We start from the raw sequence: 17,849 nt of genomic DNA, 5'->3' as shown, positions 1-17,849 counted from the left end.
ACCCCATCACGAAAGCTGATTGGTCACCGTGATTGTTGTAATAACCATTATTCTGGTTTTTTTGGTACTCTTTTTACCTTCATATAGTGTGGATGAACGATTGTCCCGACCAAAAACGATAGCACATCAGATACTCATGATATATCAACGCAAATAATGCCCCTATTGCAGCTCCTGAACGGAATAAAAAATGGCAAAATGTCACCGATATCAATGTGCATGTATGGACATGACATAGTGTTGCATCAATCCTATTATACACCACGCGTTTCTAAGCCTATAACACCATGACAACTGGAATTGTTTAACTAATCAAATAATATGTTTATTTACATATTTGCGGGGAATTGAAGGTTCATTGCGTCGTGTTCCTCAAAATCGACGAAAAGGACAATAAAAGGAAAGAATTTTGTCCACAGCATGTGATGAGTCAACTGGAAGAATTTAATACCGTGCAAGCAGATCAGCTGCTGCGCTGTTTATGACCTTTCGTTTCATTATGATTCTAAGTCCTATAGGTTAGGTTTAGTGGTTATTTTGATGTTGTTGTTGATTTTTTTTTCCGTCACAAAACCGCATGCGGGGAATTTATTGTTGGCACACTGTCTTGTCTGATGTTTGTAATATTACGGGGGCGTGTCGCTGCATGTCGCACGCATCGATTCAACAATCATCGTGTGTACGAGTCACCTTTTGTCCTGGACAGCGAGGTGGCGGGTGAATGCCTCTATACACACAATGAACATAACGATGATGCACGGTCGTCTATTGTTACCAAAACAGTTTCCTTTCTGGTTTCAATTTGATTAGGCCTACTAATATTGTAAAATCTTGAATCATACTTGTCTATTTTCCTCCAGTGAACGTTGTCACATCTTTCTTTTTACATGTTCTTTTCTAAACTGCAGATCCACGAAACAATGGGGTAAAGAAACCCCGCAAATCCATGTCATGCCGTAACAACGTTTTTCACTTTAAAAATGATCCACAAGGACGAGATAATAATGTCTGGATACTTTTCTTTTATATGCCTGGGTTTTTTTATCATGTTATTCATGCACTCGCATTCAACAAATTCTTGCGCAATCTCTACGTGTCATTTTCATAATCAGAAACCCGACGCATGGAGCAATAGCAATATGAATCGGTGGTGACAATGTCGAGCATACAGCAGTTTAGGCTTGGCGTCGGTGTAGGGCCCACATGACTGTGCAGTGGCGATTATAATTTTGGATAATCACGATAAGTGTATACTTGGTAAAGGAGATTTAAAAAGACAAAAACAAAACAAGACCCAGACAAATTGATGAGGCAGAAGGGGACTCCCCTTTCCTATACTGGAGCTTTGATGCTGGATTGCAGGATTGCAGGACGATGGGGGGGGGGGGGGGGGGGGCTTATGCATACAATGAACACGGCCAATTTCATTTTACGCGATGTTGGCCGTATAAGGATACACAATGCAGGGAGGTGAGACTTCTCACCTCCCTGATAATACTAGTACATGCCATATCTATCTATCTATCCATCTATCCATCTATCTATCTATACTGTCTAGCTATCTCTCTCCTTCTCTCTCCCCTTCTCTCTCTATCCATCTCTCTATCTATCTATCTATCTATCTATCTATCTATCTATCTACTAGTATCTATCTCTATATCTATCTATATATTATCTCTATATCTATCTATCTATCTATCTATCTATCTATCTATCTATCTATCTATATCTATCTATTTATCTATCTATATCTATCTATTTATCTATCTATATATCTATCTATCTATATATATATCTATATATCTATATCTATCTATCTATCTATCTATCTATCTATCTATCTATCTATATCTATCTATCTCTCTATCTATCTTTATCTATATACAAATATATACTGAGAGAGAAAGAGATACTCAGATTAAATAATTTCTACTATCTACAGAAAACCTTTCAAAAGGGAGTATGACCATTTTGACCAGTTGAGAGGTCAAGAAGTATCCTTATTTGGAATAACACTATATGCTTTTGGGGAAAGGAAAAGGAAGGGGTGAACGATATAATGATAATAATAATAATAATAATAATAGACTTTTATAGCGCAACAGTCCATCAAAAGATGCTCATGGCGCTTTTAGTCTTAAAGGACAAGTTCACCTTCATAAACATAAGGATTGAGAAAATGCAACAATATTAGTAGAACACATCAGTGAAAGTTTGAGGAAAATTGGACAATCGATGCAAAAGTTATGAATTTTTTAAATTTTTGTGTTGGAACCGCTGGATGAGGAGACTACTACAGCTTGTGAGTCATATGTGTACAACAGTATAAAGAAAATATAAAAGAAAATTCAACATATTTTCACTTTTTTCGCATAATAAAAGAGCAATTGACTTGCCTCTTTCTAAAGGCAGGGGGAATAATTTTACCCATAACATTTATCGGTAACGAGTCAGGGGAATGTGTACTTTTTTCAAAAGATGGAATTTTGTGAAATTCTCTTTATATTTTCCTTATATTGTTGTACGCATGTGACATCTAAGTTATTCATACACTGCAGTAGTCTTCTCATCCAGCGGGTACTACACAAAAACTTCAAAAATTCATAACTTTTGAACGGATTGTCTGATTTTCCTCAAACTTTCAATGATGTGTTCTACTAATATTGCTACATTCTATCAATCCTTATGTTTATGAAGGTGAACTTGTCCTTTAAGGTTAGGAGAAGAAAGAAGAAAGAAAGAAAGAAGAAGAAGAAGAAGAAAAATGAATTATGTGACATCTTCACTTTTTTTGTTTTGTTTCCTACAACATATTAAACAGATATGTTTTAAGGGATGATTTAAATGATTCCACAGAGGACGACTGGCGAACAGTGACAGGGATATCTTTCCAAACTTTTGGTCCAATGTGGGAGAAAGAACGAGTTCCCCATGAATGCTTAACCTTAGGTATCTGAAATGAAAAGGAAGTAGATGATCGAAGTCTGCGAGGAGGGTTATAACAATATAAAGAATTCTGGAGATACTCGGGTGCAGTTGAGTGAACCACATGATACACAAGAAGAGCAATTTTGAAAATAATTTGCTTTTCAACAGGAAGCCAATGGAGAGAACGTAACACTGGTGTAATGTGAGCAGTTTTCCTACTATAGGTCAGTAATCTTGCGGCAGAGTTTTGAAGACGTTGTAGAGCGTTGATTTGTCGTTGTGACATGCCGAAAAACAAAGAGTTACAATAATCTATACGAGAGGAAATAAGAGCATGTACGAGCTGTTCCGCTGCTGTTTTAGTGAGATATTTCCGAATAAATCCAAGATTACGCAACTGGAATCTTACAGATTGTGATACATGCGCAACATGATATTTGAAGGACATGGTACATGATATAATGATAAGAAGGAAAATTATATTCATAAAATATAATGATGTAGATTTTTGAATGACAACAGACTAGTCCTATCGAGCTAGGACTATCACGAAACAGTATACAGTATGTCCCCCCATAAGTACAATCGGATTTTCGCATTGATAACACCCAGGATGATATGATAAAAACCGTCTAAATGCTACCTCAGGGTCTTAAAATATAACATCTTAGCTCTATTTTGCGGAAAACCCCATTCAATTTGGTTGAGTGGTCATAGAGAAATGTGGATTGTTGCAGAGCATGTCATGAGTCACATTCTTCCAAGTTTAGCACTTGGATGCTCTTGGAACTGCATATTAATGTGTGAACACTATAGACAGAACTCGGAGGGAAGAGATTCCTGACATGCTCTACAAAATTCCTCATTTCTCTTTGACCACTGAAGCAAATCGAATGCGGTTTTCTGTAAAGATGTTTTATGTAAGACGTGGGCAATGAGTTATAGTTTTATACCCTGAAATTGTATTTTGATTGATTCACTATTTTTAAAGGGACAGGAGGAGGAGAAGAAGAAGAAAAAGAAAAACGATTGATAGCTATTGATAACCCATTAGTTTGCACAGCGGAAATCTATCATAGGCCTATATTAATAATACTTCTTCACTGAGCGCAGAACATACGCAATATATAGGGTTTATTGAATATTTTGAATGAACCTTTGTCTTACTATAAAATCAGAACCCGAATAACTATACTAGTACTACCTGGACAGCTACCACCTTTAGACATCTGCACCCGGGACAGTATATACCCCTATATAGAACATGCAGCTACCCCCATTTGAAACTATACAATATCATATATCAACAGGACATTATCTATCTATACTCCATAGTATGCAATTCTGTTTTCTTTATTCATATTTTCTTCTTTCAAAAACTTAAATGCTTTACCGTATCTATCTGCTTTTGTTTCCCCTTTTCCGTTGGTTGTTGTTTTTTATCCTTATATCATTTTCTCTTCAGTTTCAACTTATTTTTCACTTATCTTTAGGTATAAAAATTATTCCCTATGATTGTATCTCATTCTTTCCTAATTTCCCTTATAGTTTTATATCAATTTATGTTTGCAGATGTGTGTGTGTGTGTGTGTGTGGGGGGGGGGGGGGAGGTGGGCATTTGTCCTGCATGGGTGTAATTGTCCGGAGGATAATTTTCCAGGAAATTTAGAACCGTTGACCCAGAAGGACTTCTTCCCCATCTGTTGTCCTAGAATCTCTAAAATCCCTCAGTGATTGCAGATTTGCTCTGTTGCGATCAGAAACATCCTAATCGCATGTCTTTATTTACTTATTCATTTATTCAGTTTTCTTTACCCAGGGTAGTTCATACACTGTTATTCTGGGGGGCCCTGCAGCAGAATAACAAATATAACACTAAACAGTTAATTCAAGATACACAAGACCAAGGACATCCCTTTTTACATCGTAACAGCAAAAGAATATGAATGCTATACGTGTACACTATTAAATGCACATGTAATTGACAACTAAAAGCTCGACAATTTCTTGACAAATCAAAGTTTGCCCCAGGCTTGCTCGTATCATGGCAACAACTATAATTATGCAAACTGGATACATGGTGTGTCTGTATAAGGTACACGGAATGGCTTGTTCGGCCCCACATACGCCTAGAAAACGTTCGAAAACGCTCGACAGTATACAGCACCATATGGAGCTACACGTGTAGTCGACACAATGTATCGTGTATTGTATATAACCTCGGGTTTCATCGTAACTCAGAAAATGACACGTGTGAACGGAGTCTCTCCTTCTCATAGGCGTTGCATGTCTGATTTATGACGGTAGGGGGATTATCCACTCCTGAAGAGTTTCACGTTTCTAGATCACGACCTTCAACGATCTGCTCCGTTTATTAAGATCACATTAGCGATGTTTATCCCCGACTCGACGGCCTTTTACATGCAGAGGAGACTGGACAACAACATAACAGCACGGAGGTGAGGAGTCTCACCTGCTGAAGAGAGAAGGGGGGGGGGGGGTGGCAGGGGGAGAGAGTGATCGCATCGTGACCTTGTTGTGGCATTGAGAGAAGGCTGAATGGGGTCGTCGGAATATTACGTAACCGAGCGGACGCGTCACGTATGGAGGAAACCCTGTTGGTCTCACCTCCCTGGTCTATACACAACCTCGTGGTCACGATGAATACACGATGAATACAGCGTACAATACATTATGACGACATAATGGCCAATAAAATGTGTGTAAATGCTCGATACTCTGGAAGATTGCCTCGCGTACGAAACAGTTACCCCATTAGGTGCAAATTAGTTTCCAAGGACGATTGTGTTTAATCAGCTTCAAGACAGTGTATTCTATGCTTCCCAGACTGACCTACCACTGGCCACTAACAAACTTTGAGAAATACAATTGCGTCCACGCTCTTTATATTCACATTGCGGATAGATATAGGTAGGATAGGTTCATGTGGCTGATTGTGGCGTGGGTATAAATAATGGAGGACTGGATCCCATGGAAGAACAGCTTAGTGTAGCTGAATATGGGCTATCCAGCCATCTTCTCAGCTGGAAATAAACAAACAAACAAAACAATATTTTGAATACGTTCGTGAATAAGCTGAAAAATAAGCAAACATTGATATGGCACTTGCGAATAATCTTGAATTTTATCAAATGTTGACTGTCATCCTTCCATAATCACAGGCATCTTGTATTACTTCTTGTCATGCCTTGCTTTCCATTTTCCGTCATTCCTTTGGGTTTTATTCTATGTTTTATAAAGTAGAATATACATATATATATATATATATATATATATATATATATATATATATATATATATATATATATATATATATATATATAATTATAATACACAACCAAAGGCGAAGCGGGCAATAGATTATTAATGATGAATGCTGGATACTCAATGAATGTCTCGATCTCTCACGAGCCTGCAGGCACTCACGATGATAGTCAGCATGTCAATGCAACAAAATTGCCAAAAAGTATAGTTCACCCTCACAATCATCACTGTTCAAATCGATTCCTGCTTGTATATCCCCCATTTGTTTTGCAAGGTCGAATCCTCGCCAAGCACGCCAAATAATCAACAATAAAGCCTTATAAGAACGTGTGGTTCTAGCTTTTCTGATACATTGTATACATTAATCATTCTATATATTTTTTTTTCTTACCATAATTTTGTATAAGAGGAATATCAATGCGTACAATGCGATACGATCGCGCATTGGCAAGGAGATACCTATATATCATACTCGCCTTGGCATGGGTATCAAGAGTGAGAAGAAAGCATCAGCCACAGTTGGGTCTAGGAATGAGACTACAGAGTATTACACTATGTACTGTACAGTAGTCCTTCACTGACCCGCCCTACTTTCACTTTGATGACTTCTTTCCTCTATACCACTTCTTGTAATCCCATCTTGTTTATCTCTTTCTATTCCTCTCCCTTTCCTTCTCTTGCTCTAAAAACAAAACAAAAACAAAAAAAAAGAAAGAAAGAAAGAAAAGAGATATGTTCTTTCGGGCAATGGTCTCACTGATCAGGGAGATGCACTGATCTATATAGGCTCATTATAATAAGAGATCAGAATTAAGTGGGATGAAGTGTTTGCGTAGTCCATGGCCGAAAGTAATCCGACATGAACAAACAATCGAGGATTGATGAGGTCACGCAGTCTATACATGGTCACACGAAGCATGCCCCCTTCTGTTTATGCTTAATTATCATGCAGGTAGTTTGACAAGTAACTGAATTGTTTCCGGTTAAAAAACAAACAAACACACAAATCCTATATTGTCGTACGTGTTAAGAGTATCTCCAAGATTGTGTAAAAATGATAATTTGTAAATACAAACAAACAAAGAAACAAAACAAACAAACAAAGAAGGTGACTGTCCCATACTGAATGTTTTGCCCCCCGAAATTCGTTTTAGGATAAACAAATTCTTCGCAAACGGTTTACTTTAGCTGTACATGGTGATATTTTGGTCAGCGACAGTCGCTATATAATTTTCTAAACGTTCATATGCCTCTTTGCAACATGATGATTATAACAAATGTTTCTCTTGTCTTTTTTTCAAATTGCTGCCAATCGTGTGTAAGTAATGTGATTTTGATTTGATTTAATAAAACATATCGATAGAAAAAAAAAAAGAATAACGAACCTTGGAACCCCCCCCCCCTAAAAAAATGATGATGCGACTCAATTAAATAAGTAAAGTGCGTTAATGCTAGGCTATATATAGTGAGCCTACAATACTACCATTCTCATATAACACGTTCAACAGCACGTGTTGCGTTCATGCAGATTCTTCGCTATCAATAAAAGACGATAAATACTCGTTTCTGTTTGACATTTTCGTTATTTTCTGATCAATATCAAGAGAGGAAGGTTATTTCCTGACTTGGTGTGCGACAGTTTAATCTTATAGAACTATGCAGGTCTGTATTGGGGAGTCAGGGTCGGATCTAGCTCTTTGCTATATGGAGAGGGGGTAGGTTTTGATCATGACAAGCAAGAAAAAAGGTCTTCATATTAAAAGAGTCTTTACATTTTTGCTGCCACTTTCCCGCTGACAAGCAAAAAAAAAAAGTGGGGAAAGCTCGAGCTCGGGGGAGGGGGACCGGGTTTAAACCTCTCACCAAACATCATTAAAAGAAAAACAAAACAAAACAAAAAGGATCCAAGTGGGGGTTAAACCTCCTCCCCCCCCCCTCATCCGCCTCTTGAAGTTATACCTCCCTTTGATGCCGAAGGTAACCACACATGATAGAGATTTGTTGGTGTCTGTTATATTCACTGGTGTTTTCTTTATGACAGAAGTGCACACTGGTATACCTATTATTTTTATGATGCGCATGTTTTTTTTTTCTACACGCATAATTTAAATTTCAAACAGTCAAATAACGGGATAAAGAGAGAGAGAGAGGGAGAGAGAGAAAGAGAAAGAGAATGACCAATGATCTGATCTCAAAGACTCGTAGATAGCAATCTATACTAGTAATTCATTGAAAATTGTGCTGGCTTTGTAAACTGTTAGAACATCATTACATTTAACCCTATATCACTCGTTCTTCCCACCGGCACACAAACAGACCCATCTCCCCCACCCCCTCCTCGTCCACGAGCGAGCGCGTGGTCCATGTTGCTGATTCTTCGAAATAAGGAAGGGGGATCCCCCTCTCCACCGCGCTAGCTTGGGCGTGTCCCCGCTGTGGATTATCAACAATCAACACTCATGCATATTCGTCGATCGGAGATGATTCATTAATACCGGCCTTCTGTGATCGATTATCAAGTAATTTTCTAAATGCTGAAATGACCTCAGATATACAGTGGCATTATTTTAAAGGGATGGTCACAGTTTTGCTTGAGATTGCTGGAATTCAGATTTAAACTTTTTGTGAGATAATTAGGAACCTCTTATAAAATATGAAAAAGCATTCAAATAATTCAAAGTTTATTTGATGAAAATTGGTTTTGTAATGGCTAAGATATCAAAAAGCAAAATAAAACGGTGATCCTCATACAAGGCGTGGGCCCCATACTACCTCTTTGTTATTGGATATCCACCCTTTTTCGAAACCAATTTTGAAATAAAATTCAAACAAACAAACAAACAAACTAACGTGAAGCTTTAAAATATTAGGCCTATGACGTTATTTCTTCTTCATCATCATCATCATTTTCTAAGTTCTGTCTCATTTCACTCTTCAAACTTGCATGGATGAGCTCACGTGGTCAATATCTGACTACGCCCTAACTAAAGAGCTACTACCTAGTTGCCCTAACCATTACTCAATATCAAATTTGGCGACTATGTTGTATCACTTTGTATCAGTATGCTCCATAAACTACCTCATACCGCTCAACCCGCTGGTATAGTAAAACGTAAATAGGGATGCATATTATGATAGCATTAGCAATGAGCAACATGGTGGAAAAGCAGGATATTCCGTGTCAGATCTTTGCGCCATTGTACGTCAGTATGCAATATGACACAGATGCGTGGTGTGTCGTATTGCACTTTGACGTACAAAGACACAATACTAACAGTATTCACGCATACAGCTGAAGGAATGATGATAAACTCGATATCGACATCTCCCTCATCAGCTACATTGGATGATGCACTACTAGTTTATTGAGGGGGGAGGGGGCTAGAAGTGAGGAGGAAATGTAAATCCATGAAGAAACGGTTTTCTTTGACGACGTATTGACTGTCCCTGAAAGCTATCTTTTCACATCCCTGATACATATCGTGTACCCGGTATATTAAAATAATCAACGTTGGTGAAGGTGATGGGACAAACTATCCCTTCCGAGGCGATCTGGATGTAGCTATCTTTCCGAAGCGCAGCTGAGGAAAGATACGTACACATTCAGATCGCCGAGGAAGTGATAGTTTGTCTCATTGCCTGAAACTAAAAGTAAGAATTACTAGTATGTGATATGCCCGATATAGATCTAATATGTAAGTTAGTTGTAAGCGTTTGGGGATGCACTGTCAGAGGCCGTGTACATGTACATGTAGGCCTACATGTACAGTACTGCCGATACATATCCGAGTCAACGAACTTCTCAGCTCGGGACGGTTTCTTCCTCCTGCATTTCCCTGGGTTGAACAAACTTTCGAGCTGGGGACTGATAAACATAAACGATACCAAGAAATCAACTTGAGCGTACGCGTGGAGAGGGAACGCGCTGTTTTCACAAGCGAGGCATGCAGCTTGTCTGGATACGCGGTGAAACAGCTGCTTTCGAAATCGTCTCTAGCTCGAGCGAGCGCCGCCTGTGCAACCGTCGTTAGGGGAGGTATTAGTCATCGCATAAATTAGCATACAATGCCAAGGTACCAGCCACCCTATGAAGGGCGACACAAGGGTACCTTGAGATATCCACAAAATTGAAGTTAATCCTCTTATAATCCATGTATTCTAATGTTAAGTAATAATATCATTTTGTTTTACTGCTCTGTAGATAGGGAAGTGTATTTCTGGAACAAAAAAATATGAAATCATCCTTATTCCGGGACTTATTCCCATTTTAAAAATGTTTTCTGCGGAGAAGTATGGTTGATCCAATGAATATTCATCTTGACTGGTCGAGCCCCCGATCTGTAATTGGTGCAGTAAAAAGGCCTTGTCTGATTTTACAGATTCTGATTGGTTACTGGTTATTTCACCCGGGGACTAAGAATCGGAATCTTCTATTAGCCCAACTGGAAAACTTACCATTCCTTGTTGAGGGATGTCATATAATCTATAAAACTGATCACAGGAGACGATCTCTTTGACAATCCTATGAACTAAATCACCGCACTCTATAAAGTGATCACTACAAGTAAGTGATTACCCAAATTTCCCAAATATAAAATCATACTTTGTAGTCGATTTCCTCTAACTCGCTGATATTGTCCATCGAGAAAGAGTGTGGACGCTACCGTGCTTCGCTTTCAGCCCATGCTGTTTTATCGATGAGAGATTTTTATGAAAGTCACCTTCACGCCGCACACGCACGTCCGTACGTACGTCCTTACCCTTCAGCTGCTGCTCGACGCGCGCGACGACCTCCCTAGCGCACAACACACACATTTTTACACGCACACACACACACACAGTGTACTAAATCAACGAGTAATCTCCGGCCGTATAAATGTATTGCAGTAATCAGAGTTCGCTAGCAGACAAAGCAAGCAGTGTTTGATGTTCGTGGGGTAAAGCTGGCTGGTCGTCGCATGAGGAATAAAAGCGCTCCAAAATGTTGGTCTTAGTGAAAAAGCCGGATGGTCATATCTTGGAAATTGAAGTAGGACCTAAAGCAGTAGGTCAAGAATGTCTCGATCTGGTGAGTTCTGTTTTATCGTTTGCAATAAACGTAATATGTATGCTGTAACGTTACAAGCTATCTACGTTTCGAGACTCGAGACGTAGGCCATGCATGCATATGTCGCCGTCGGTTCCAGCTGATCATCAGCTGGTCACATGATGAGAACCTTGTCAGTCTTTGCAACGAGCTGTGTAGTGTAACGCGTACCGGCAGGCAGGGCAGGTTTACTGCATTGTGTATGACATGCGGGCAATGCAGTGGTCATTTCTACCACATGGTTTTCACAAGTTTTGATTTGGTCATTTGACACAGGGTACCCTATGGCAAAACCAAACGTGATTGTGAGTTAGGTTTTTTTTATAGTTTTAGATTTAATATATCTAGATTTCTACATGAAAGCGTAAGGCACCAAAGTGAAAAGTAATGACATTGTCATTGGTAGTAAGTGTATCCATCATGGACATGGTACCGTACGTAACTCATTACATTTGATCAAGAAATAAAAGAAATTTTTTAGTCTTTGACATGTCTGAACATGCCATTCTGGCGAGACTGTTTCACTTATACTGTCACTGTCAGTCATGACGTAATTTGAATTTAGATATATATGTAAGTGTAATAATAGAGGATAAGAATTGGGACATGCACTAGTTCGCTAGACCCTGCTGAGGCTGAAAACAGAATGTCAAAATTTAGGTAGGTCTAGACCTCTATGTTTCTATATTTAATTTGAAATTTTGCCTGTCTGGATACCAGTGCAGTTGTATGTTGCATGTTTTATGATCCACTGATTCCAAGTATGGAGGAAGATGATGAGTGAAGGCCAGTGAAGTTGAAGTATTAATTCAACTGGTCTAATTTAGAATCAAAGGTAATCCACTTTGAAAGGAAAGTGATCCAATCATTATACAGTCTGCAACTAATGTAAATGGCTTTCAATAAAGATAACCCAAATTCCAGAACTGACATGAGACAACAACCTGTACATTGACTGCACCTGACCACGTTTCATAATGTCCTCATGGTCATATTAAAAAAAAAATCCTACTTTCAGGAATTTTTGTTGAATCAATGTTTGTAGACAAACCATTTCCAACCATTCTGAATTTGGAGGAAAGAGTCTGAGTTTTGACCGTTCCCAGCTCTTGTTTCAACAAGAGTGTTGTTGTTTTCTGGATAATTTTAATACACATACCTATAGGAATTGCTCTTTCTTTCCTACTCTTAAGCCAAATCATCCCTATTTTTCAGTCAAAAAAGGTTGGGAGGTCTGAATTAGACAAGACTTATCTTAGCATCTGCTGAAAGCGTTCAAAAGATTGCAATATGTATACCCTACATCTGTGCTTATGGATGAAATTCAAATGAAAGTGTGTTTATTAGGATTTTTTTTTAAATTCTCTGATGTATTAACATATTACAGGGGTATTCATTTTGATACACAGAGAGACCTGTGCAAATACTGCTATTCTACAGTATGAAAGTGATGAATATGATAATGTTGGCCTAAAATGTGTTCAGGGCCTTTTGGCATAAGGCTGACGATAATATTATTTTAGAATATCCGATATACAGAGTTTTATTTCACCCATGGAAGGTCAAGTTGAAACTTGTTTATAATCGCATTATTTCAGTGACTGGCAAAAAGTACATGTTTACTGTGCTTTGACTACCGGTAGCAAGTGTGCCATAACTTCTCTTTTTCATTGTTTATGTGATCTAAAATTTTTGGTCTAATATTAATGTATTCAATGTTTCTCTGGCTATGCAGGCTTGCAACATGTTAAACATGGTGGAAGTGGACTACTTCGGTCTGCAGTTCCTTGCCAGGAAAGGAGAGCGTCATTGGCTCAATCTCAGGAATTCAATTACATCTCAGTTGCCGATTGGGTTCTCCGCACCCATCCGTCTGGAGCTGAGGGTAAAGTTCCACGTAGAGCCCCATATACTGCAACAAGACATTACGAGGTGAGTGGACCCAGCATGTGTGAAAGGCTGTGATCTTTCAGTGAAATGTGATATTAAGTGAAAACAGTATGGTACTGTACAAGTGGATATTTTTGCGCGACTAATTCTTTTTGCTCGGTCGGATAAGAAGAGATTAGCAGGTTTTTCATTCCGCGGAATCAAGACATTGGCTACTGGAACGTATGTCAAGCAAAAATATTCGGGTGCTTTTATTTTTCGTGCTAGTTTCTGGTTGGGCGAAATGCTTGAAAACTTCAATGCCGTAAAAATTTCCACTTTTATAGTAACCATTGATTAGAAATTGCAATATTAATCATCAGCTTTCGTTGCTGTACAGGTACATTGTACATCTTTGTCATACTACTATTCATAAAGGTGGCAGGCATTGAACCCTCTGGCAATAGCAGTTTACTTGTAAAAATGCAGAGTAGTGTTTGTGTTTATCTTTTCTGCTCTTGTTTGTTTTAGTGATTTGTTTGTTTGCTTGCATGGGTATGCATGTGTCAAATTCTGTAGTTCATGACCTGGCACGTACACAGTGTAAGTATTTGTAAGTGCCTGATGAAAAGAGCAAACACTCCTAAATTACAAAGATGCGACAAATCCACTATTATTTGATGTCAATACATCAGCGTTAAATCTAAAAGTACATACAGTGTAAATACAGAATGTCTTGGTGACCACATCATTGAGGGCATGCCAGATAACACACAAATTGTAGTATCCCCATGGGTACTGTACCTGTTTGTAACATTGTACAAGCAGAACGTGATTGCACTCGTATATCAAGAACATTTCCCCTTGCTTTTCTCCTTTGCAGACATCTCTTCTTTCACGATGCCAAACTGCTTGCACACGAGGGTAAATTGAAGGCGCCCATGAAGGATGCCGCCCGCCTCGCTGCCTTCTTCGTGCAGGCGGAGAAAGGGGACTTCTCGTCGACGAATAGCGATGTCGAGCAGCTCGCCCAGTGCTTTCCTCAGTATCAGGACTCTGAGGAGTTCAAGGTGACGGCGCAGGCGGAATACGCCAGGCTGCGGAGCATGAAGCAGAGCCATGCCTTGGTCATGCTGCTGAGAGAAGTGTGTGGGAACGACACCTATGGCCTGGACACCTTCAGCGCCAAGGGCTCTTCGGGCCAGCTCTACGAGGTTGGCGTTGGTCCTCATGGAGTTCTCGTCACCAGTGCTGACTCTTCAGAAATGTTGAAGTAAGAGCAGCACATATTATGCTCTTTGTCCTTGTTGAAAGGCATTTCAGAGTAGAGACGTTTTTTGTGTTGGTGCTCATTTTTCTTTCCTTATTTCTAGTCAACAGTTTTACTTGTAGAAATGTTTTTTTTTTTATTATTCTCATGTTATGTCATTAACAACAAATAAAAGATGAAGTAAACAGTTTAAAGTTAGGTATTGTGGTTGGCGATGATGTTTATCTACAAGATAACTACATTGCAATTTGCAGCTTTGTTACTGTTGAGGATTTAGAAGTAATAGGGTTTATGTCATTTTGTTTCGTTGGTAGGATATTAATGTTTTCCCTCGCATGGAAAGAATCTGATAGGATTAATAACATTCAGGATTATTACTTTGTCAGCGATTTGTCATGCAAGACTTCTTCTGTGTCATACTCTGGTTGTAGGATTCCTCTGGCCTGTGTCAAACAACTTACTGTGGACAAGAGAGATTGTGACATCTGCTACACAGTCGATGATGGACACAACTTCCGGACTGAAAATCTCGCAATGACGCTGGGCAGCAAAGAGTTAACTGAGGGAATATACCGGTCCGTCACAGAGAAAGTCGAGTTCTTCACGAGCGAGACGGTCAGCGAGCCCGTCAAAGACACATTTGTGAGAGATCTTCGCGGCAGCATCTGCTCCTTCCTGAAAATGCAGACGGACACGGGGAAGAAGTACTCGTTCGACCTGCGCCGAACTCAGCAGGAGGTGCACGACCAGGCGCGGCGGGAGCTCTTCCGACGGGGCATCACCGCGCAGTGCGCGCACTCCGACCTCGCCGCCCAGGCCAACGACAGGGATAACCGGAGTGAACTCGAGGAACAGCTTCAGAGGTACCAGGACGCCGTTCTCTGCCGGGTCTGCATGAACGCCCACTTGGATACCGTGCTCTTGCCCTGTGGCCATCTCATCATCTGCAGCACCTGTGCCGAGATGGTGTCCTCCTGTCCGTCTTGCCGCGTCGATATCGTAGAGAAGAAGAGAGTGTACTGGGCAGGGGACAGCCCGCTCAGGCCTTGCTGAGTGACAGTGTACATGTACATGTGAACCCATAAACTGTTTTGTTGTCATCAGTATTATGAAATTTCTTGCTCAGTGTTATATGATGTATGAAGAAAAGAAAAATGGTTAGTGTGTTCAAGCGTGAACACATTTAAATCAAGTGAAAAAGCTAAAACATTCTGAATATAGAATTGTAAAGTGAAGGCAAAAAACATTTTATTTGTCTACTAAGGTTATCCTTGTTATCTATTTGGGCCACATTCCAATAAAGAGAAAAAGAAAAGAAAATTGTTAAGTCAGAGAGGCTGCTGTTCCTATTTTTTCCATTAAATTGACAAAGTTAACTCCAATAGTACAATAGCATCTTCCATACAACTGAGTGTGTGCACAGTTATGTAAGCACAATTATGTAAGAAAATATACACATGTTTGTCTCTACTTGAACATGTCTACATGTACATCAATGTGGGGAAATCTAAACTCTTGTCAGTTTTCGTTAATTTGAATGCCACACTGATAATTGGTGTGTAGGAGGATAATATAAAATGCTGAATTCCTATGTGAAGTAGGGGGATAGACAACAAGTATACATGCACTCGCTGTGATTATATCAGCATCTGTCACTCCATTGCAAGGTCATTCTTTTAGAACTTATGTACAGCCTTGTACAGGTACATGTAAATACCAGCTCAGAGGCACAGTGGTCTATAAAATGCCTCCGTGTTTGCGGGGCTGTGATGTGAATATTATGACTCCATCAGTTATATGAACTTTGACACCCTTCTGTGTACAGTTACAGTGGTGGGCCGAGTCGACATGTAATGTCCTGTGGTCTGATATTAATGATATCAAGTACAACTAAGTGAGAGGCTGGGGATGTTGGAGATATTGAGTGCAGCTGTCATGCATATATTATGGTATATCCCATCTCATGATGGTGATGCAAAAGATTACCACATACTTATTGGAATGTTGTTTAAGATGCTACTATATAGTAAGCTTTACATGATGCAAGTTTTACTACTAGAAATGTGATATGTGCCACGTGGTAAGATGTTGCTAGTTTTGGACAACATTTTTGTAGATAGTATAGCTATATATTTCATTAATGGTCACATTTTTGTAAAGTTTATAAAGAAATTGCCTTGAGAAGTAGAGAGTCTTGAAGAGTGCTCATGATATTTTTAGATGAAAAGTGTTAAGGCTTCTGGTTGATGATACATTTGTTTACTAAAAGTCAGCAGGAGCCATGGTACACTGTATTGTAATGCAACAGAATGCATACGTTGTGTATTCACATTATTTATAGTTTTTAGTGTTGTAGATTTATTCTTCGGTATGCACCACATATGCGTGAGGATTGTACATGTGATTATTGTACAGTTGCATCATACATGTAGAATTTGTACTCATTGCTTTCTACCAGTAAGTACATTCATGGTGTCTTGTGTTAAGATAGTGCTTCAGATTGCAATTTTTGTACTTTTTATTTTGTTGTTTGCATTCCGTGTGATAGAAATTTCAGCTACTTAGTATGTGCAATATATTTGGATTGTATGTGACAACAGTGACTCCTTTCATGCTTTCAGTGGAGTCCTTTAAAATGCAATGAAAGGGGTACAATGTACACATACGGAGGCCTGAATATTTGTTGGTTGGTGCTTATGGAGTTCAGGCTAATGTACTTAACACCCAGTGTAAAACTCAGAAGTTCATGTGGATTTGACACCCCCCCCTCTCCAATTCCCCCCTGATATGTGTTCTCAGATCACCTTTACCTTTTGTTTTTAACACAAAGGCCAAGTCTTCTTTTGAAGCAACATTTTTTTTTTTCCTTTGGTGGTCCCTTTAAGTGGCTTCCGCTTTTTTAGCACACATTCCAAATTGAACCACACTTTAGTAACTCAAAAAGCTTTTACAGGGTTGCTACTAAAGATTTCTGGAATCCACCACGTTTGGTCTTTCTGTGTGACGGTCTGCCTGTCTGTGTTGCAATGAAGTTTTTACTCATTTGTTTTGTTCTCAGGTACACATGTGGTAGGATGCCTCATGCCACTTGAGAATTGTGACAAGTTTGCATTGTGCAAGGCAGAGAGCACTGCAGATGAATCAGAATGCAGTAAGGCAAGGTTTAATTGTTTCACAATTTTCTTCTCCTTTTTTAAAGTTATTGGGTACAGTGCAAGCGCATGCACTTGCAGTGTATAATTTTGATAAGTTTTCCGATATGAGTAGGGTTTATATGTAAAGCTAATGCTGTGTCACTCACATCAATTATTTGTGATATAACAAGGCGAGAACCTTGTGTGCTTATTCAGTGCTAGCATGTTAGTGCTGAGCTGTGAGTACCTCAGTTGCATGTACGTTGTTTGTACTGCA

General features: G+C 39.2%; 1 protein-coding gene across 1 annotated transcript; it reads left to right on the top strand.

Annotated features, from left to right (window-relative positions):
• The first annotated feature begins 11,124 nt into the window (after positions 1 to 11,124).
• LOC139737155 (E3 ubiquitin-protein ligase MYLIP-like) lies at positions 11,125 to 17,199 on the top strand. The gene is made up of 4 exons (XM_071647836.1): positions 11,125 to 11,281; positions 13,035 to 13,231; positions 14,052 to 14,441; positions 14,870 to 17,199. Exons 1-4 carry the CDS (start codon positions 11,195 to 11,197, stop codon positions 15,489 to 15,491), a joined length of 1,296 nt encoding a protein of 431 aa, XP_071503937.1. The 5' UTR covers positions 11,125 to 11,194; the 3' UTR covers positions 15,492 to 17,199.
• The last annotated feature ends 650 nt before the right edge of the window (positions 17,200 to 17,849 follow it).

This window comes from Diadema antillarum, unplaced genomic scaffold, assembly GCF_040938485.1.
Source record: "Diadema antillarum isolate AM-2024a unplaced genomic scaffold, OU_Dant_1.0 scf00000028, whole genome shotgun sequence".
NCBI classification, from domain to species: domain Eukaryota; kingdom Metazoa; phylum Echinodermata; class Echinoidea; order Diadematoida; family Diadematidae; genus Diadema; species Diadema antillarum.
This window is presented reverse-complemented; position numbering and strand designations above follow the sequence as displayed.